General features: G+C 38.8%; 1 protein-coding gene across 1 annotated transcript; it reads left to right on the forward strand.

The window, feature by feature from the left end:
* Positions 1–11,089: 11,089 nt before the first annotated feature.
* LOC137744507 (uncharacterized) lies at positions 11,090–11,578 on the forward strand. Its single transcript, XM_068484309.1, has one exon. The coding sequence runs from the start codon at positions 11,090–11,092 to the stop codon at positions 11,576–11,578; it is 489 nt and encodes a 162-aa protein (XP_068340410.1).
* The last annotated feature ends 11,929 nt before the right edge of the window (positions 11,579–23,507 follow it).

Consider the following 23,507-nt stretch of genomic DNA (forward strand, 5'->3'; position numbering starts at 1 on the left):
CAAAACACAACCTACACCTTCCAACAATCGTATCAGGGACTTCCAATGCACATGACAAGTTAAAAATCATTATTCTCACAGATTTGAGCCATCTTTACACTTAAGTACATTCTTAATCATAGTCACCACATACTAGTTCACAATTAAGCAATTAAAACACATTTCAAATGTAGTAACATGCCTTTAGAGAATTCCCTCAATTTCTTACTAGATGTACTCTCGTTTTTCACACAGATTTTCTGACTACACACCCTACACTAGGTATATGTGAGAAGATTGATGTAAACATGTAGACGAACACTCACATATGTTATAATAAGGAAAGCATTTTCTGGAGTTAATAAGCATGTTTAGATATGATCTCATGAATGGAATGCTACTACTTAGACGCGAGAACCAGTGACACCATAAGCTCATACCAAGTTCAAACTCCACAATTGAAATACATAACACTCAATATAGAAGTCAAAGGGTAGTAACGGGGCTAGGGTATTGGCTAACAATGAAAGGTGAAGGATAAACAAACATTCTTAAAGCAATAGTGAGCAAAGTATTGAATTAGACACTTAGAATTCCCTTAAGAACGCAGAAGTCAACTTTGAACACCCAAGGGAAAATCACACAAAACTTAGGGCCATATTCAACTTTTTGGACCCTTTCTTCAACCATCAACGCTCGTGAGTTCATTCTTACTTATTTTCACTCCTCTTTTTTTTTTTTTTTTTTTTTTTTTCTTTTCTTCTTTTTCTTTTGAATCTCAAAACATACATATAAACGTAAGAACAAACTTTTACTCCCCCACACTCATTTTCTTGCATAATGTAACTCAAAAGGAATTCATTTAAGTCATGCTCACTAAACTTTAAGAACAAGGGTATAGGAAAGTCCTACTCTAAGCTAGGTAAGGGGTGATGTGGGTAAACAAGGAATAAAGGCAAAACGAGGCTCAACGGGGTTAAAACTTACAACATATACGAAGTATGGGAAGTAAGGCTATTTGGCTATGGTGGTGGTCACTACACAACTTCTTCTTGAATATGTGTTATGCAAATCAATAACATGCTTTGAATGAAATGGGCATGAGTTCTAGCATTTGGAACTATATGATGAAACGCCTTCTAAGTAGTAACCAAGCAAAGAATAATGAGATCATGCAACGACTTTAGAAAACAAGAAATCACAGATTATACTCTCCAAAGAACGTTATAGGCTCAAGTCTCTCAGGGTTGTAGCGTTTGTTTGAGTTCCTTCCTTCAAGCATGTTACAAAAACGAATTTTTTTCTTTTATGATTGCATGTGAAGTCATACATTATAACCATAACCAAGCATATACCAAGAGTAAATCAAACTTTTCTCTATGTTTATAACTCTTTCAAACCGTCATGCAATTATAAACCAAATCCTTATCATTGTGTTGGAAGGTACCCTAAGACACAAACACACAAAAACGACTCAAAACACTCTTTTTAGGCTTTTCAAAACAATTTTTTCAAATTTTTATGGTATTTTCGGAGTTATAAAAACAAAACATACTAAAACACTCTAAAACAACTTAAAAACACCTTAAAACAGTAAGGAACAACATTTGAAGTTATGGGCGATAAAATCCCACGAATTTGCATTAACAACATTAGTTACCCCCCCACACTTAAATCAAACATTGTCCTCAATGTTTTAAGCTTAAAATCATACAAAGCATAAGTAAACACACAAAAAGCATTTAAACATACTAAACATGGCATAATGTAATTAACAAAGAGAAGAGTTTAGAGACGCAAATCTGGTTATAGAGTGTAAATTCCATCTTCTCCTTGGTAATTGCATTGAGGCTTTGATCTTTGTGATTCCACAGGCTTCCTCTTGAATTGCGCTGCTCCCATCGTTGATTTTCCTTTGTGCTACTCATGAACTGGGCAGCAGGCTTCTTTTGGTCTCCCCCGAAGGTCTGAGCTTACTCCTTTGGTCTGTTTCTTTGTTCAATCTTTCCAATTCGTATTGAAAAGGGTTGGAGGATAACTCAGCCTACGTTTGTCTCCACATGCTTCAATGTATCATTTTCCCTTGCCTTACTTGCTCCCCTTTGCAGAAGTGGTCCCTTCTCTGGAAGTGTATCAACCGTTGAAGATGACTACTCGAGAGCAACGCTAGGTAAGCAATCAGGAATGGATTCCAGGCAGTCGGTTCCAGAACAGAAGACTGACTCCAAGTGCCGGCTGATTGCTTCTTTCACTTTGCTATGCGAGTAATAACAAAGACAAAGGAAAAGACAGGGAAAGAGCATGATATGAGATACTTTTGCTTTTGACCTTGATGATATGAGATACCTTTGCTTTAAAGAAGCGGTGAATGAATCAGCACATGCTTCAATCTGCCGTTTCCTCCTGGGTCATATGTACTCCAGGCATCTGGTATCATCTTTGGGGAAGAAGAAAGAATTGAGTATTTTGAAAGGTTTTGCTGGGAGTGCGCCCTTAGAGGTGAGGGAGAGTTGGGCATTTTCTTCAGGTTTGCCCTGCCATAAAAGACGAAGGTCGACATATATAGAGATAATATCAAGTGGTGGTACTTTTTACCCTTGTCGACAAACGTTTTGATCCCGCAAATCCGGCTTTTTGAAATAGTGGCGCCTCTTCGATCTTTGAATACGCCTCTTCGATTTCTGAGCAGGCGCCCCTTCGATTTCTGAACGACGCCCCTTCGCTTTCTGAACGACACGTGGTAGTGCAGATGCGGCTCCTTTTGACAAAGCTGCACACGTCTTCTGAAAAGCAGAGAAAGCGTCGCCGAACTTTGCGCTTGTCGGCTAAAGATGTGTAGTTGCGATGATGGCCTCCACGTGTATTCAGCTTTGTCAGAAATCTTTTGACAAAGTTGAACGCGTCTTCTGAAAAGCCGAGAACGCGTCACCTAAATTACGCCGGAAATTCCGGCTTCTTGAATCGGTGGACGCGTCGCCTTGGCTTTTATAGAGCTATCTATCACCACAACAAACACACTCTGAAGAATTCCCATTCTTGAAAATCGACTCCGGCCCTTTGAGAATTAACTCCATCCGCCCCTCTCTTTGAACACTTTTGAAAAATGGCAAACCCATCGAACCTTAGCTTGGAATTGAGCCTTAGCAGTGATACGGGCGCGCCGCGTCAAGGTAACGTATGGCGCCCTTCTTTCTTATCTTCTAACGGTCTTCTTACAGGTGAAGACTCCGTGATGCAGGACGCCACAACAGCTACAATAGTAGCTAGGAACCTCCTTACTCCAAAAGATAGTAGGCTGCTGTCAGGACGGTCCGATGAGTTGGCCGTTCAAGAATCCCTCGCACTTAGTGTTCAGTGTGCGAGTTCTGTGTCCAACATGGGCCAACGCCTGCTTGCCCGCTCCCGTCAGGTGGAATCTTTGATGGCAGAGGTGGAAAGTCTCAAGCAGGAGATCAAACTGCTTAAGTACGAGAATAGAAGTTTGCAGTTGCTTGCCAACAACTATTCGACGGGTATGAAGAGGAAGCTTGATGAGCTACAAGAATCCAATGGTCGGATGCAAAGTGACCGTCAAAGGCTTGCGGCTTACTTCCAGAGGCACATTTTTCCGGGCTCATCCAGCGTTTGGCCAAGTATTGAGGCCTCTTCTTTGATGCCTCCCGCTCCGATACCTTCCGCCCCGATGCCTTCCGCCTCGATGCCTTCTGCTCCGATGCCTTCCGCATCTATGCCTCATGCTTCTAGAGTTTTGCCCAGTAGTGGGGCTTCAAGTAAACGCCCTTTGTGAAGCTCCATCATTCTGCCATGTTTTTTTTTTTTTTTTTTTTTTTTTTTTTCATAAATAAAATCAAACAGCATGGAATTTATCTTTGAATGGGCGGTGATACTTGAAATGATCCGGTAATAGTTTAAATTCCAGATTGGGTGCCTGAATCATTAACCACATGTTAGTATAAAAGAAAATTGAAATTCGGGGAGGCGGCTTACCTGTGTGCTCCAAAATGAACTCCAGAATAAACACCCCTTCGAAAGTTATGACTTGTCCCGTGTCATAAAATCCAACTTCCTTGGGAATTGTGGTTTCAAATATGTCCTCTTTGATGCATTCTACATCTTCTCCAGCCACTACCTTCTCTTGAATCATTCTTCTTGGTGTACAAAGTCCTTTGAAGAATTCAACACCATCTAAAACTTGCTGTGTTGCACCAAGAATTTGAATAGCATTTTGCTCCTTTGGGAAGGCTTCCACGATGTCCTTTTTACTCTCTTCTTGGTTGGGAATCAAAAACCTGCTAGGAAAAGGGACATTGGGTGGAATAACATCAGAATAACATGGAATTGGGACGTCCTTACTGGTGGTGGGTGGTTTAGAGGGCTTAGGGATCTGCGGCAAGGGTTGTTCTACCCTTTCCGTGTGCATGTCTTCTTCCTCCTCCTCAATTAGCAGCTCTTCATCCACTTCTAGGCTATGTTTGGACATTTTTAGGTCAGCTCCAACCTCCATAGCACTTCCCAAAGTGATAGCATTATGGATTTCAAAATCTTCCTTCGAGTTTTCAATAGTTGAGTTGGAGAGTTCACTTTGCTCTTGAATTTGTTTCATGAACTCCATAATCTGCCCAAATTGCTCGTCCAATTTACCCAACTCCTTGGCTTGATTTTGTGACCCCTGCGCCAAAGAGGTTAGTAATTGAAAATTTTTATCATTATCCATGGACATACTTGAACTTGATTGGAATTGTTGTGGGGGAGGTTGTGGTGGCTGCATAGGTGTTGTATTGAACTCATCATATGGTTGCCAATATGCTTCTTGTTGAGCCTCCTTGGCTTGATTTTGTGACCCCTGCGCCAAAGAATTTATTTCATTAAGAATTTGATTATAATCTATTGGCAAACTTGAATTTAATTGAGCATATTGCATATGAAGTTGTGGTGGCTGCATAGGTCTTGAATAGAACTCCTCATATGGTTGCCAATATGCTTCACGTTGAACTTGTTGATCTTCCCACCATATAGAGTTTGAATGATCCCTCCAATCTCTTTGTGGACATTGATTGGCTTGAAATCCTTGCCTATATGAAGCACCAAATGTAGGGACACTCTGCACTGTGGTCCTTTCGGCATACGGCGACAATTTAGAAGTAAGATTTGCCAATTGAGCTTGAATGCTAGCAAAATCCATATCTTACTTCTCTAGTACCTAAAATCAAAGAAAGAGAACTAAATCAAATATCAAAAGTAACAACAAACAAAGAAAACAACATTAAGTTAGAAACTAAAACGAAAACAACTAAACCAAAAAAAAGAAAAGAACCAAGGGATTAGCAAAGTTGCTAATCCCCGGCAACGGCGCCAAAATTTGATGCGAGAATTATACGCGCATAAATTAAACCCTCTTTTTGACAATTGTAGTATAAGTATAAGTAGGGATCGTTCTGGACCGGGGATTAGGAGGGATTGTTAATCACTTGGATTTGACTAAAAAAACGTAAAATAAAGTTTAAAACACTATACTAGACTCAAAGAATGCAAAACTAAACTTTAAATCACTAAGACAAACCAAAGACTCAAAATGCTTTAAAACATAAACTAAATTGAACAATAAGGAAAAAGGGGGGAAGAGTTTTGATTTGACGAAAATTGAAATAACAAAACAAGTTAATAAACTAAGCAGAATGTAAATGTGAATATGGATGATGGAATAAATGGAATGAAGGCTAGCTAAGGGGTTCTTCTCCACACATGTTATACTTGCATACAAGATTGATTCTCAGTTGGTCTTTCGATAAATTATGAAACTCAATGCTCCAAGTTAATTAGGTCCGCTTAAATTAACTTTCAGATTTCCCTAAATTCATTGGATTGAATGGAATCCGCATTACAACCAAATTATTCTTAATCAAAGTCCCTAACTATGGAATACGCATGATAGAGACATTCAACAAAGATCATTAAGTTCAATGAAAATTAGAAGTGTTGACGAGGCATTCGTTACTATGGAATACGCATGAAACTTATGCCAAGAATTCGTTTAACGCGATTGTTTATAAGCAACCTCCACTACTTGTGAATATAAGTTCATAACGATTAGGTGAAACTCACTTATATTCTAGCGTCATATTCATGCATGAAAATTAAGCTTGCAATCTCAATGAACATACATAAATAAGTTATCAATCAAACAGTTAAACGAATTGAATCCACAACTTATGAAATTCCAACCAAAAGTAATCAATTCATATTGCAAATATAAACATAGTTTCGAATCACCCCCTAGCTAAAGGGGGATTAGTTCCTCATTACTTTGAAATCAAAGAAACACCTAAACATTCCAACAACTCAAACTTGAATTGTATGAACGTTTAGGCACTCTTCTCTTCCATTCCTCATACGTACAAGACAAAGAGAATTGAATTTAAACTTTGAAATCAAAGAAACACCTAAACATTCCAACAACTCAAACTTGAATTGTATGAACGTTTAGGCCCTCTTATCTTCCTCGTTGTTGTAGCACAAGGTCTAAGGTGAGGTTTGGGGAATTATGGAAATGGATGAGGAATGGTGGAAATGGAAAGATGGTTTGGATTCTAAGGAAGTGTTTGAGGGGTGTTGTGTTGTGAAATGGAATGAGATGTGAATTGAATGAATGAATGCAAGGATATTTATAGGAGTAGTGGAGGGAACATATGGCTATGTCATTTGTAGGTGAAGTAGGTGGATGTTGTAGGTGAAGTAGGTGGATGTTGTAGGTGAAGTGGATGTTGTAGGTGAAGTAGGTGGATGTTGTAGGTGAAGTGGGTGGATGTTGTAGGTGAAGTGGGTGGATGTTGTAGGTGAAGTAGGTGGATGTTGTAGGTGAAGTGGATGTTGTAGGTGAAGTAGGTGGATGTTATGTTAAGTGATAAGTGATAAGTGATATGATATGTGGTTATGATATGATAAGTGGTTAAGTGGTGATGATAAGTGATAAGTGATTAAGTGATATGATATGTGGTGATGATAAGTGATAAGTGCATGTGGGTTAACTAATGAAGGAAATGCATGTGCAATGACAATGTGTTAGAATGGATGTGTGTTATGCATGGCATGATTGGGATTAGGAAAGGTTTAAATGTCCTAAAACTAAAGAGAACAAGGTTCCAACACTTTGGCTCCAATTAGGTCTTCAATTTCGTCCAACACTTTGGCTTCAAGCATAAGCTATCCGTCCTTAGCCCAAAAGTGCTCCAAAAGTCTCCAAAATGCATCTTTTTGCTCCTTTAGCCCTTTGGACCTACAAACACACGAAAATAGCTTAAAGTACTAAAATAACTAAAGAAACATAACGTAAATGTACGAGAAAAAGCCATTTAAGTCGCATAAATATGCTCCTATCAGCTCTTCAGCGTTCTGACAGACACTCCTTATTGTAGGGCTGCCTTCGGGCGTGCTACTGTTATCGTTTTATTTGGGCTGCTATAGACCTGCTCTGAACTTGTATCTCACTTACTAGCACTTATTCTAGTACTTTGTATGCTAGTTTTTAATTGTTCGTACTTTTATATTACTATTTTATTAGCTTCCGCACGTGCACATGGCTACGTCACCTTTGTGTGACGGCCAGCACGCTCCGATTTCGGTCGGGGTGTGTCAGAAATGATCTTAGAGCATCTTTTAGCAGTGCTTCTTTGCTGAAGATTGCAAAAGAGGTTGGTGCAGGATATTACTCGTGATGCTGTTATGGTGGTTCTACATGCAAAATTGTTATCTTTTTGTTGGTCATATGTGAGTCTTTGTGATGGTTGAGGAATTCTATCATATTCATGATGAGTTTGTAAGTGTGAATTTGTATGGTGTTTCTTTTGGCGTGTATGGCCTCTTGATTATGTTTGGCATGCATGTTTTATATTCGTCCTTGATGGCTTCTTAATAAATTCATATTACCTTAAAAAAATATTTGGTTTCTTGAGCAGCAACATCAAAAGAGCCTTCTATCACTGATTTGTTAAATGCTTCCAAATAATTTTTTAAACGTCCTATGAACTTATACGCATTTTTTAATAAAAAAAAACTAGTATTAAAATTTTTTATTTTTAAAATTGAGGGAGAGAATGTGATAGCCCGTCCCGAATTATGGAGTATTTTATTTTCGATAGCGTGAAATGATTTTTATACCCTTGGACACTAAATGGTGTTGTGTGACATGCACTTCGGTTGTGGATCAAATATGTTAAGTTCTAATTGTTGGGACCCAATTAGATTTTTAGTTTTCTTTGTTTTTGGTTTATGACCCAAGCTAGGACCACACACACACACACACACGTAAACCAACCCGTGGACCCTCTCTCTCTCTTCCCTCTCGGATTTCACCCATTCTCCGTACAACTGTACGGACAACTCTCAAACTAACCCTTGCATGCACAGATCGACGTCGAGGAGGTTGTTTTTGTGTTCCTTGTAAGCCCAGGAGCTCATCCATATAGTTAGTTCACTGTGCACATGGCTACGTCACCCTCACATGACGGCTAGCATGCCTCGATCTAGGTCGAGCTGTGTCAGAAAGAAGAGAATGAGAGAGAACGTGAGAGTGGGGAGAGAGGTTTATTTTTTATCTTTTTTATTTTTTATTTTTCAAAATTTGAGATGTTAAAAATTACATGTAGATGATGTTTAAACCAAAAATATCAAAAATTTGTTTTGTAAAATTACGTTATTGCCCTTAACTTTTTTGTCGTGATAGAAGACTAAATAGTTTTTTCATCATCTTTTGATTGACAAATAAAATTTGATTAATATGTAGTTTAGATATACAAAAAACTCCTTGCCAAAAAAAAAATTATTCAAAAACTCCTAAGCAACTTTTTTATCGAGCACATTTTTATTACTAAGGACACTTATTTTTTTATTAAAAATATTTTCTTTTAATTCGTAGTCCCCGTGAAGTGTGACTTTTTTTTTTTTTTTTTTGTCTTCATCGAATAAAACATGTCCTTAATAATAAGTAATGTTGTCCTAGTGTTTTTCGAAGAAACAAAGTTTTGTGGGAAACTTTTTATTAGTTCTCCCATTATATAATTTGTCACATAACCTAAAATTTTAAATGGTTTGTCATATTAATAAACTGAAATCATAAATTTATCATCACACTCTAATTTCATTAAGTTTTCTATTCAAAAATTTGGACATTTCAACTCCCCACTATCGTTCAAGATTATTTCAGACATTTCAACTCTTGTTTTTTTTATACATAGTTGACCATGTTGAATTCTCAAGTATTGCAATCAGTTAAACTCCATGTTTGTGAGCCTAATGTATTTTTTTAGTAATTCACCACAAGGTTTTGAAACAAATGTGACATTTTTTTTACTAGCCAAAATCACTAGGTTCGTACCAAAGAAAATTAGAGAACTTACAAGACAAAGGTTAAAAGTCTAAAATTGTTGCAGTCATATTTGGAATAGGAATGTGATTGTGTAAATCCTAATGTATCTAGGGATATCTTTTATATTCCTTTTAGTAGTCTAATTTCTATTAGAGTTGTAATCATAAAAGGGTAAGAATTTTACCTATCATACTACTATAAATAAAGGCACAATGGGGTGATATAACACACACCTCACAGTTAAATCTTTCTCTTCTCTCTCTTACTACCGCCGGCCTCCCTCTCTCTATTCCCTTAGAATAGCTCAATCAAATAAGCCTTCAACACGTTATTAGCACGCTCTTGCCAAAAACTAAGAAACTGAAGGATCGTACGAGGAGGCTATCTTCTACCAAATTCAAAGACTTTTATTTGTTTTCTGCCAATCAGGTACGCTTAAAATAAAGGAAGATATTTGAAACATCCACGAAGCATGAAAACATTCCCCATGATGCATGAACCCCTCTATGTTTATATTTTCCTTCCGATATATATATTGTATATGTTTCATATATCTATCAATATATATATATATATATATGTTTCATGCATTACGCAATTATATTGCTATGTGGAATTTGTGAGTCAAAGCATATAAATAAATTGGAAGCAATTTGGGTTTTTCAAACCCTAGAAAATTTGAATAAAAAAAAAAAAAAACAAAACATGGATGCCGCACCACAGTGACACCATGACCGACCACCACGCTGGCCTGAAGCCTAGCCGCGTAGGGAAATGGTGTCGTATTGACACCTGGACAAGGCACATAACCCTTTGGGCTCGCTGCCCTATTGGAAACCAAACAGGTTTCGACCTGCGTTGCATAACTTATTGGCCTGAAGCCCCAGTCCAACTTGAGCCCATAACCCACAAGCCTTTGACTTGTTGGGCTTGCTACCACCCCGGCCCATATGTACTGTAGCTAGCCTTGCAGGTTAGGCTTATCCCACAACCCAAAGACCCAGCACTAGCTTCGGTTAGGCCTCGTGTGTGCTTACCCACAAGCCAGCTTCGGCGTGCACCCTTTGGCCCAAAAAACGCCAGCAATTTGCTGCTGGGCTACCCAGTTTCTTGGCTCGTGGCCTGCAGCCAAACTCGAGGCCCAAAAGCCTCTAAAGCTTTGCCCTACTCACGGCACCCAAGCCCAAATGCTATTAGCCTATGGTTTTTCGAATCCAATGCTAATTTTTGGCATTTAAATAATTTTAACCTAAATGTTATTATTATTTTTGCTTCCATGATCGATCCCGTCCCGATCTATTGCATTAATTAAAAGTGACCGGTAGTCCATTAATCTGATAATTAATCCAAAATTATTGACCTAAATATCACTTTTGGACATTATCGATTTAATAATTTATTTGTTTGTATACTTTGAACTGTTGACATCCTTTCGTAGTCCCGAAGCTCTCACACTTTAGTTCCCGAAGAAACTCAAATCCACTACACTTAAATCAGCATATTGCATTTTGTGTTCTTGTAGGAACCTCTCCTTTATGAACTAATCATCCATAAAACTAAATTGAATCTGTAGTTTCATATTTAGTGCCTTTGAAACCCGAATCTTTCATTCAAAACTTACCACATGAAACTTGTAGTTTTCATGCATAAATTAAACCAATACATGTATATAGAACCCGAATGTTCTACAATTTATGTATATGGATTACCATATGACTAACCACGTTTTGTACCCTCCGTTTTAGGGACATGTCGAACTTGAACAAGCTCGATTTCACCGCTCTGGAAGTATCTGGAAGAAACTACCTAAAGTGGGTTCAAGAAGTGAAGCTTCATCCTACTGCAAAGGGTATTACAGCCGCCATCGAGGCACCTACCAACGAAAAACTTGTCGACGAAGCTCAGAAAGCTATTGCAATACTCTTCATTCAAAGACACATCAATGATGCTCTACAAACTAAGTACCTCGCTGAGGAGGACCCATGCACCCTCTGGCTTACTCTAGCCGACCGTTTCGATCACCAGAAAGACATCTACTTACCTGAAGCAAGACATGACTGGCAGTATCTTTGCTTCCAAGACTTTAGATTCGTGAATGAATACAACTCTAAAGTTTGTATAATCCGATCATTGCTACAGTTCTGTAAAATGGAACTAACCAAATCAGATATTCTTGAGAAGACCTATTCGACCTTCCATGCCACCAATATTATCCTGCAACAACAATATAGAGCATAGAAATTCACCAAATTTTCGGATTTGATCTCTGTTTTACTTATCGCTAAAAAGCAGAACCAGTTTGTAATGAAGAATCATCAAGCTCGACCCACTGGCTTGAACACTGTGCTTGAAGCACATGCAACCAATTCTAGCAGCCACAAACAATGCAAGAATCGTCATGGCCGTGGAAATAGGCGACAAGCCCCACCATGGGCCCAAGGTCAACAAAATCAAGGCCCACCCATGGGAGGAAATGTGACCCATAAGTGCCAACCCCCTGCCCCCAAGGCCCCAAACTTCAAGAACAAGGGAAAAGCTACCATTCAATCGGTTTCCACTGAAATAGACATGTGCCACCATTGTGGATCAAAGGATCATTAGTCACGTGTATGCCGAGCTACCCCCGAGGCTATTGTCAAGTATCATTCTCGTCGTAAGTCTAACTTTGCACATATGGAACATCCGAAAGATGTTACTACATCCATAAAGATATCAGATTTTCAGGAGACATCAGCTCCTATGGATGAATAAATTTTTAGACATGTTTATTAGGGTGTTTTACCCCATAATGACCAAACCCACTAGGAATGGCCGCACCCCCCCCCTATTTTTCTAGGTTTATGGTTTAATTTTGGACAATTTTTCTAAGTATTTGGAATAATATTTTTTGGCTTTGGTTTGTTTTGAACTATGGATTGTTATTTTATGGATATTATTTCTCAAAATGATTAATTGAATGAATGGAATTATATTTATGCATACGACCAATTCAATCAATTTATTTCAAGGTATATGTCTAGTGGGGAAGTTAGTTGTCTAGCTGATAGTGCAACCACGCACACCATATTGCGTGAGTGACACTATTTTACTAACTTTGTACCTATGAAAGCACCTCTGACAACTCTATCAGGCTCATCCAACCTAATTGAGGGGATACATAAAGGCTCGTATCATGTTGTCCAATGGTACTATCTTAACCATTAAAGAGGCCCTCTATTCTCCACGTTCCGAAAGAACGTTGCTAAGTTTTAAAGATATTTGAGATAATCAATATCATATTGAAACCACTAAAGATAATGGATCTGAATTTCTTTGTATCAATTCTTACGAATATGGCCAGAAGCGTATTCACAAGAAGTTGGAACGTGTCCCGAGTAGGTTGTACATAACAACCATTCGTGGCATAAAAGCCCACCATGTGGTCGACCCCATGCCTAAGTTCCAAAGCACTTTGTTGCTTTGGCATGACCGTATGGGACATCCCGGATGTGACATAATGCGATGTATCCTCAAATCATCACATGGGCATCATTTACCTCTCTACGTTGGATTCCCGCCATGCAAAGCGTTTTCTTTAGAGAAGTTGAATACTCGACCCTTGATTACAAAGATTATTCACAAACCTCTTAAGTTTCTTCAGAGGATTCAAGGGGATATTTATAGACAGACATATCTAACCAACATGCAGACCATTTAGATACTTTATGGTGTTGGTTGATGTATTGACACGATGGTCACATGTTTGCCTATTGTCTACACGCAACACTGCATTTGCAAAACTCCTAGCACAAATTATTAAGCTAAGGGCTCACCACCCTAATTATTCGATCATGTCGATTAGACTGGATAACGCTGGAGAATTTACATCATAGACTTTTGACGATTATTGCATGTTAGTAGGGATTGATGTGGAACATCATGTACCCCATGTTCACACCCAAAATGGCTTGGCAAAAGCTTTCATAAAATGCCTTCAATTGATAGCTCGGACTTTGGTTATGCGAACCAAAATGCCGGTATTTGCCTGGGGCTATGCAATATTGCACGCAGCTGTGCTGGTTCGCCTGAGGCCCACCGCTACCCAACCTTATTCACAGTTACAATTGGTTACTGGATATGAACCTGACGTCTCGCATTTATGTGTACATGCTCTCACTATGTCTCATTTAGATCCCCGCACTGCCCAGTCTGAAATTGAGGTGCGACGAATTATAGATCTTTAGAGTATTGCTTAGAGCATGCCAAATGCTTTTAATGATCTAGCTAATGCGACAAGATCACATATACATGCTGCAAACACACTTGCAAGGATAGATGTACCCTGCATAAGTCACAATCCCGCCTGGAATGGTTGGACCGTCCCCGAAGGTGGGGAGGCCGCACCTTCCACGCAGCCCGATACATTAACGGCTAGCCTTGGTTCAAAGGTTTCACAACCCTGAAGCATGGCAGACCCCTTGGTTCAAAGGATTCACAACCCCAGAAGAAGAAATTGGTACCAACTAGTGACCCTAGTTTGAATCTGACCATCGCTTACTCATATGTTCTAACGCATGAGGTTATTCTAGATTACGGTGATGTCTTAGATGAGACAACTGGACGTCTCAAGAATCGTGAGATTTTGATCCACTACGCAATACTGGATAAGGTTTGGAATTGGAATGAAATGATCGTCGAAGATGCATTTGCGTACACTGTAGCTACTGACACCATGCTTAGCGATGACATTGAATCATGTTTCGTTGACAAATGCCGACGTAGAATAGATTGGTCAAACTAAAAATAAGCAATCTAGGTTGAACTCGATTCGCTTACGAAACGTAAGGTGTTTAGACCTATAATTCCTACTTCACTACATGTGAAGCCAATGTGCTACAAGTGAGTTTTCATGAGGAAGTGTAATGAGAAGAATGAAATAGTGCGATACAAAGCACGCCTCGTAACGCAAGGCTTCTCTCAATGCCCTGTGATTTATTACAAGGAGACGTATTCCTCTGTAATGGACGTTATAATGTTCTACTACCTAATAAGTTTGTTAGTTTCCGAAAAACTGAATATGTAGCTTATGGACGTGGTAACCACATATCTCTATGGGGATCTAGATACGGAAATCTATATGAAAATTCTAGAAGGACTTCCATTGACTGGTTCAAATAGTTCTAGACCATGGAACACTCTCTCTATTAGATTGAAGAAATCACTCTACAAATTGAAACAATCCGGGCGGATGTGATAGAACCATCTGAGTGAATATTAGACAAGTCAGTGTTATGTGAACAACGAATTATGCCCATGTGTGTTCATAAAGAAGTTATATTCCAAATTTGCGATCGTTACAGTTTATGTCGACGACATGAACCTCATCGGAACACCCGCAGAGCTTGAGGAAATTGCCGCGCACTTGAAATCGAAATTTGAGATGAAAGATCTTGGGAAAACTTGATATTGCCTTGTCCTGAAGATTGAGCACTGTTCGGATGGAATCCTAGTACATCAATCAAATTACACCCAAAAGGTGTTACGACATTTTAATGAGGATAAGGTGAAACCTTCGAGTACACCTATGGTCGTTTAGACTTTAGATGCTAAACGAGATCCCTTCCATCCAAAGGAGGATGAGGAAGAGATTTTGGAACTTAAAGTTCCATACCTAAGTACAATTGGGGCTATATTGTACATGGCTCAATGCACTAGACCCGACATCTCCTTTGTTGTTAATCTTTTGGCTAGATACAACAATGCTCTCACAAGCAGGCATTGGAATGGTGTCAAAGACATTTTCCGCTGCCTCAAGGGTACGATCGATATGAGCTTATTCTATACCTGTAAATCTTCGAAAGTTGCCGCCCCCTTCGGTCTTCGGATTGATTCCCTCCTTGTTGGTTACGCCAATGCTAGATATTTGTCTGACCCACATAGGGCACGTTTTCAAATGGGTTGTCTTTACATTTGGAGACACTTCTATATCTTCGAGGTCTATGATAGGAGCATATTTAGGCGACTTACTTAGCTTGTTTTCGTGCATCTATGTTGTTAATTCATAGTTGTTTTAGTAGTTTAAGCCATTTTCGTGTGTTTTTAGGTTCATATGGCTAAGGAAGCAAAAAGATGCATTTTGGAGCATTTTGGAGCAAAATTGGGCTTGGAATGGATAGCATATGCTTGGAGCCAAAGTGTTGGACGAATTTGAAAGCCTTGTATGCACTTTGGACATAAAACAAAGGGCCTAGCCCAATCAAACAATCCTTTGAGCCATGCAAAACCTCTAGCCCAATCAACAACCCTTAGCCACATGCATTCACATGCATCACAACCCCAAAACCATCAAGAAACACCATTCACACACACATGCACTTACTCTTTCATCATTGCACCACCATTCACACACACATGCACTTATTCTTTCATCATTACACCACCATTCACACACACATGCACTTACTCTTTCATCATTGCACCACCATTCACACACACATGCACTTACTCTTTCATCATTGCACCACCAATTCAACACATGCATTCACACACCAACAACCTAGCTCTTTTTCCATCATTATTTCATCCACATGCACTCTCAATCATAACAACCACGTTCACTCTTAAACAATCACCCACATATTCTCCCATTCCCCCTATAAATACCCTTGCATTCATTCATTCAAGCATCATCTCATTTCATACACAACACACCACAAACACTTCCATTCCTTCTCTTTGCCGTGAGTCCCCTTAGAATCCAAAACCATCTTTCCATTTCCATCACTCCTCACTCCATTCCACACTTCCATTCCCCCAAACCAACTATCCTTAGACCTTATGCTACAATAAAGAGGAAGAGAAGAGGGCCTAAACGTTCATACAATTCAAGTTTGAGTTGTTGGAATGTTTAGGTGTTTCTTTGATTTCAATGTTTAAATTCAATTCTCTTTGTTTGTACGTATGAGGAATGGAAGAGAAGAGTGCCTAAACGTTCATACAATTCAAGTTTGAGTTGTTGGAATGTTTAGGTGTTTCTTTAATTTCAAAGTTATGAGGAAATAAACCCCCCTTTAGCTAGGGGGTGATTCGAAACTATGTTTATGTTTGCATTATGAGTTGATTAACTTTCGTTGGAATTTCATAAGTTGTTGATTCAATTTGTTTAACCGTTTGATTGATAACTTATTTATGTATGTTTATTAAGAATGCGCGCTTAATTTTCATGCATGAATATGACGCTAGAATATAAGTGAGTTTCACCTAATCGTTATGAACTTATATTCACAAGTAGTGGAGGTTGCTTATAAACAATCGCGTTAAATGAATTCTTGGCACTAGTTTCATGCGTATTCCATAGTAACGAATGCCTCGTCAACATTTATAGTTTTCATAATGCTTAATGATCTTTGATTGTATCTTTATTGTGCTTTTCACGTAAAGGACTGTTGGAGAATGTGGTGAATTGCGTTGCGCTAACCCATCCAATTCATTAACTTAAGGAGAACTTGACGGTTAATTTAAGCGGACCTAATTAACCCGGGGTGTTGAGTTTCATAATTTGTTGAAGTCATAACTGGGAGTCAATTTATATGCTTATGTTCATATGTGGATAAGGAACCCTCTAACTAGTTTATCATCATTCAATTTCATTAATTTCGTTTTTTAGAATCTGTTTTAATTCCAAGTTTCTGTTTTACTTTAAATTCATCCAAAACCAATCCCCCATTTATTTTAAAAGTGTTAGATTAGTTAGAAATACATTCATATTGTTATTTTACGTTTTTGAGTCAAATCCAAGTGATTAACAATCCCTCCTAATCCCCGGTCCAGAACGATCCCTACTTATACATATACTACAATTTGATGAAAAGAGGGTTTAATTTGTGTGCGTATAAATCTCGCATCAAATTTTGGCGCCGTTGCCGGGGAGGACCACAATGCAGAGTGTCCCTACATTTGGTGCTTCATATAGGCAAGGATTTCAAGCCAATCAATGTCCACAAAGAGATTGGAGAGATCATTCAAACTTTATGTGGTGGGAAGATCAACAAGTTCAACGTGAAGCATATTGGCAACCATATGAGGAGTTCTATTCAAGACCTATGCAGCCACCACAACTTCATATGAAATATGCTCAATTAAATTCAAGTTCGCCAATAGATTATAATCAAATTCTTAATGAATTAAATTCTTTGGCGCAGGGGTCACAAAATCAAGCCAAGGAGGCTCAACAAGAAGGATATTGGCAGCCATATGAGGAGTTCTATTCAAGACCTATGCACCCACCACAACCTCATATTCAATATGCCCAACCAAATTTAAGTTCGTCAATAGATTATAATCAAAAGCTTAACGAATTAATTTGTTTGGTGCAGGGCTCACAAAATCAAGACAATGAGGCTCGACAAGAAGACAAAAGGTTGGACCACTTGGAAAAGCAAATTGGGCAGATAGCGGAGTTTGTAGAACAAATTTGCGACCAAGGCGAACTCCCTAGTTCAACCATTGCAAATCCGAATGGAGGATTTGAAACACCTTTACCGGAGGCACCTATTGCTCCTACGCCATCTAATTCAAGTAAGGTTGTTCCAAATTTAATTAGTTCTAACCCCATTCCACCTAATATCCCTATTCCTTGCAGGTTCATGAATTCCAAGGAAGAAGAAAGTGAAAAAGACATCTTGGAAGACCTTCCAAAGGTGCAAAGTAGGGAATTTCATGAATTCATCAAAGGGGATATACTCGAGACAACAATGCCCAAAGAAGTTGAATTTGATGACATTGGACAAGTCATAACCATCACATGCAATCTGGCCAAGTCCAATATCCCTGAAACTTTCAAAGGAGTGGTGTTTGTCATTGAGTTCTTGTCAGACAAAACAAGTAAGTCATTTTTTCCAAATTCCATTACATTTTATACTAACTTGTTGTTTTTTTTGAATCAGGCACCTACATTAGAATTCAAACCAATGCCGGTTCACTTCAAGTATCACCTTCCATTCAAGGACCAATTCCATGCCATTTGATTTTATTTATGTAAAAAAAAAAAAAAAAAAAAAAAAAAAAAAAAAAAATTCATATTAAAAAAAAAAATACTAAACATGGAGAAAGGTGGAGCTTCACAAAGGTTGTTTACGTGAAGCCCCACTACGAGGCGCAGAAGCGGAAGGCATTGAAGCAGAAGGCATTGAAGCGGGAGGCATCGAAGCGGATGGCATCGGAGCTGGAGGCATCGGAGCTAGAGCATTCCAGGCCTCAATACTTGGCCAAACGCTGGATGACCCAGGAAAAAGGTGCCTCTGGAGACAAGCCGCAAGCCTTTGACGGTCACTGTGAATTCGACCCTCAGATTCTTGCAGCTCATCAAGCTTCCTCTTCATGCCCGACGAATAGTTATTTGCAAGCACATGCAAACTTCTATTCTCGTACTTAAGCTGCTGGATCTCTTGCTTAAGACTCTCCACCTCTGCCATCAATGATTCCACCTGACGGGAGCGGGCAAGCAGGCGTTGGCCCATGTTGGACACAGAACTCGCACACTGAACACTAAGTGCGAGGGACTCTTGAACGGCCAACTCATCGGACCGTCCTGACAGCAGCCTACTATCTTTTGGAGTGAGGAGGTTCCTAGCTACTATTGTAGCTGTTGTGGCGTCCTGCATCACGGAGTCTTCACCTGTAAGAAGACCGTTAGAAGATAAGAAAGAAGGGCGCCATACGTTACCTTGACGCGGCGCGCCCGTATCACTGCTAAGGCTCAATTCCAAGCTAAGGTTCGATGAGTTTGCCATTTTTCAAAAGTGTTCAAAGAAAAGGGATGGAGTTAAATTTCAAAGGGCCGGAGTCGATTTTCAAGAATGGGAAATCTTCAGAGTGTGTTTGTTGGCGATGATCGATACCTCTATAAGAAGCCAAGGCGACGCGTCCACCGATTCAAAACGCCGGAATTTCCGGCGGAAGTTCGGCGACGCTTTCTCTTCTTTTCAGAAAACGCGTTCAACTTTGTCAAAAGTTCACGTGGAGGTCATCATCACAGCTACACTTTTGCCGACAAGCGTAAATTTCGACGACGCTTTCTCTGCTTTTCAGAAAACGCGTGCGACTTTGTCAAAAGAGCTCTGACAGAGCCGCATCCGCACTACCACGTGTCGTTCAGAAAGCGAAGGGGCGCCTGTGCAGAAATCGAAGGGGCGTCCGTTCAGAAATCGAAGAGCCGTTTGCTCAGAAATTGAAGAGACGTTTGTCGACAAGGGTAAAAGAACAGTACCACCACTTGATATTATCTCTATATATGTCGACCTTCGTCTTTTATGGCAAGGCAAACCTGAAGAAAATGTCCAACTCTTCCTCACCTCTGAGGGCGCACTCCCAGCAAAGCCTTTCGAAATACTCAATTCTTTCTTCTTCCCCAAAGATGATACCAGATGCCTGGAGTACATATGACCCAGGAGGAAACGGCGGATTGAAGCATGTGCTGATTCATTCACCGCTTCTTCAAAGCAAAGGTATTTCATATCATCAAGGTCAAAAGCAAAAGTATCTCATATCATGCTCTTTCCCTGTCCTTTTCTTTGTCCTTGTTCTTACTCGCATGGCAAAGTGAAAGAAGCAATCAGCCGGCACTTGGAGTCAGTCTTCCGATCTGGTTCCGACTGCCTGGAATTTATTCCTGGTTGCTTACCTAGCGTTGCTCTCGAGTAGTCATCTTCAACGGAGCAAGCAAGGCAAGGGAAAATGATACATTGAAGCATGTGGAGACAAACATAGGCTGAGTTATACTCCAACCCTTTTCAATACGAATTGGAAAGATTGAACAAAGAAACAGACCAAAGGAGTAAGCTCAGACCTTCGGGGGAGACCAAAAGAACCATCCTGCTGCCCAGTTCAAGAAGTAGCACAAAGGAAAATCAACGATGGGCAGAAACCAGTTCAAAAGTAAGCCTGTGGAATCATCAAGATCAAGCCTCAATGCAATCAACAAAGAGAAGATGGAATTTACACTCTATAACCAGATTTGCGTCTCTAAACTCTTCTCTTTGTTAATTACATTATGCCATGTTTAGTATGTTTAAGTGCTTTTTGTGTATTTACTTATGCTTTGTGTGAATCTATGCTTAAAACATTGAGGACAATGTTTGATTTAAGTGTGGGGGGGTAACTAATGTTGTTAATGCAAATTTGTGGGATTTTATCACCCATAACTTCAAATGTTGTTCCTTGCTGTTTTAAGGTGTTTTTAAATTGTTTTAGAGTGTTTTAGTGTGTTTTGTTTTATAACTCCGAAAATCACATAAAAATTTGAAGAAAATGTTTTGAAAAGCCTAAAAAGAGTGTTTTAAGTCATGTTTGTGTGTTTTGTGTATTAGGGTACCTTCCAACACAATGATAAGGATTTGGTTTATAATTGCATGACGGTTAGAAAGAGTTATAAACATAGAGAAAAGTTTGATTTACTCTTGGTATATGCTTGGTTATGGTTATAATGTATGACTTCACATGCAATCATAAAAGAAAAAAATTCGTTTTTGTAACATGCTTGAAGGAAGGAACTCAAACAAACGCTACAACCCTGAGAGACTTGAGCCTATAACGTTCTTTGGAGAGTATAATCTGTGATTTCTTGTTTTCTAAAGTCGTTGCATGATCTCATTATTCTTTGCTTGGTTACTACTTAGAAGGCGTTTCATCATATAGTTCCAAATGCTAGAACTCATGCCCATTTCATTCAAAGCATGTTATTGATTTGCATAACACATATTCAAGAAGAAGTTGTGTAGTGACCACCACCATAGCCAAATAGCCTTACTTCCCATACTTCGTATTTGTTGTAAGTTTTAACCCCGTTGAGCCTTGTTTAGCCTTTATTCTTTGTTTACCCACATTTTCCTCACCTAGCCTAGTTTAGGACAATCCCCACCCTTGTTCTTAAAAGATAGTGAGCATGACTTAATTGAATTCCTTTTGAGTTACATTATGAAAGAAAATAAGTGTACGGGAGATCATGTTTAAGTGTTTATGTTTTGAGATTCAAAAGAAAAGAAAAAAAAAAAAAAAAAAAAAAAAAGAGAAAAGAAAGAAAGAAAGAAAAAAGAGCTTGAAAAAAAAAAAAAATGAAAGAATAAGTGATTGAAGAAAGGTTCCAAAACACCAATTCTGGGCGTAAATTGTCTAAATTCTCCCTTTTTGTTCAAAAGTTGAGTTTTCATTCAATAGTGAATTCTAAGTTGATTCAAATGCTTTGCTCACTATTTCTTTAAGAACCTTTGTTTTCCATATCCCTTCTTTGTTATCCACATACCCCAAGCCCCGTTACAACCCTTGACTTCTATCTTGAGTGTTGTGTATTTCAATTTGTGGAGTTTGAACTTGGTATGAGAGTATGGTGTCACTGGTTCTCGCGTCTAAGTAGTAGCATTCCATTCATGAGATCATATCTAAACATGCTTATTAACTCCAGAAAATGCTTTCCTTGTTATAACATATGTGAGTGTTCGTCTACATGTTTACATCAATCTCTCACATATAACTAGTGTAGGGTGTGTAGTCAGAAAATCTGTGTGAAAATAGAGTGCATTCTAATAAGGAATTGAGGAAATTCTCTAAGGCATGTTACTACATTCAAATCATGGTTTTAAATGCTTAATTGTGAACTAGTATGTGGTGACTATGATTAAGAATGTACTTAAGTGTAAAGATGGCTAAAATCTGTGGAAATAATGATTTTTAACTTGTCATGTGCATTGGAAATCCCTGAGACGATTGTTGGAAGGTTTAGGTTGTGTTTTACTTGTTCAGGGTCGTTTTGTTTTTGGTTTCTTTTGTTTTGTTTTGCTCGAGGACTAGCAAAAGCTAAGTGTGGGGGAATTTGATAGGAGCATATTTAGGCGACTTACTTAGCTTGTTTTCGTGCATCTATGTTGTTAATTCATAGTTGTTTTAGTAGTTTAAGCCATTTTCGTGTGTTTTTAGGTTCATATGGCTAAGGAAGCAAAAAGATGCATTTTGGAGCATTTTGGAGCAAAATTGGGCTTGGAATGGATAGCATATGCTTGGAGCCAAAGTGTTGGACGAATTTGAAAGCCTTGTATGCACTTTGGACATAAAACAAAGGGCCTAGCCCAATCAAACAATCCTTTGAGCCATGCAAAACCTCTAGCCCAATCAACAACCCTTAGCCACATGCATTCACATGCATCACAACCCCAAAACCATCAAGAAACACCATTCACACACACATGCACTTACTCTTTCATCATTGCACCACCATTCACACACACATGCACTTATTCTTTCATCATTACACCACCATTCACACACACATGCACTTACTCTTTCATCATTGCACCACCATTCACACACACATGCACTTACTCTTTCATCATTGCACCACCAATTCAACACATGCATTCACACACCAACAACCTAGCTCTTTTTCCATCATTATTTCATCCACATGCACTCTCAATCATAACAACCACGTTCACTCTTAAACAATCACCCACATATTCTCCCATTCCCCCTATAAATACCCTTGCATTCATTCATTCAAGCATCATCTCATTTCATACACAACACACCACAAACACTTCCATTCCTTCTCTTTGCCGTGAGTCCCCTTAGAATCCAAAACCATCTTTCCATTTCCATCACTCCTCACTCCATTCCACACTTCCATTCCCCCAAACCAACTATCCTTAGACCTTATGCTACAATAAAGAGGAAGAGAAGAGGGCCTAAACGTTCATACAATTCAAGTTTGAGTTGTTGGAATGTTTAGGTGTTTCTTTGATTTCAATGTTTAAATTCAATTCTCTTTGTTTGTACGTATGAGGAATGGAAGAGAAGAGTGCCTAAACGTTCATACAATTCAAGTTTGAGTTGTTGGAATGTTTAGGTGTTTCTTTAATTTCAAAGTTATGAGGAAATAAACCCCCCTTTAGCTAGGGGGTGATTCGAAACTATGTTTATGTTTGCATTATGAGTTGATTAACTTTCGTTGGAATTTCATAAGTTGTTGATTCAATTTGTTTAACCGTTTGATTGATAACTTATTTATGTATGTTTATTAAGAATGCGCGCTTAATTTTCATGCATGAATATGACGCTAGAATATAAGTGAGTTTCACCTAATCGTTATGAACTTATATTCACAAGTAGTGGAGGTTGCTTATAAACAATCGCGTTAAAT

This window comes from Pyrus communis, chromosome 9, assembly GCF_963583255.1.
Source record: "Pyrus communis chromosome 9, drPyrComm1.1, whole genome shotgun sequence".
Taxonomy (NCBI): domain Eukaryota; kingdom Viridiplantae; phylum Streptophyta; class Magnoliopsida; order Rosales; family Rosaceae; genus Pyrus; species Pyrus communis.

Coding starts and splice junctions, on each gene's coding strand:
- LOC137744507 (XM_068484309.1), top strand. CDS start 11,090: ATGTCGAACTTGAACAAGCTCGATTTCACCGCTCTGGAAGTATCTGGA.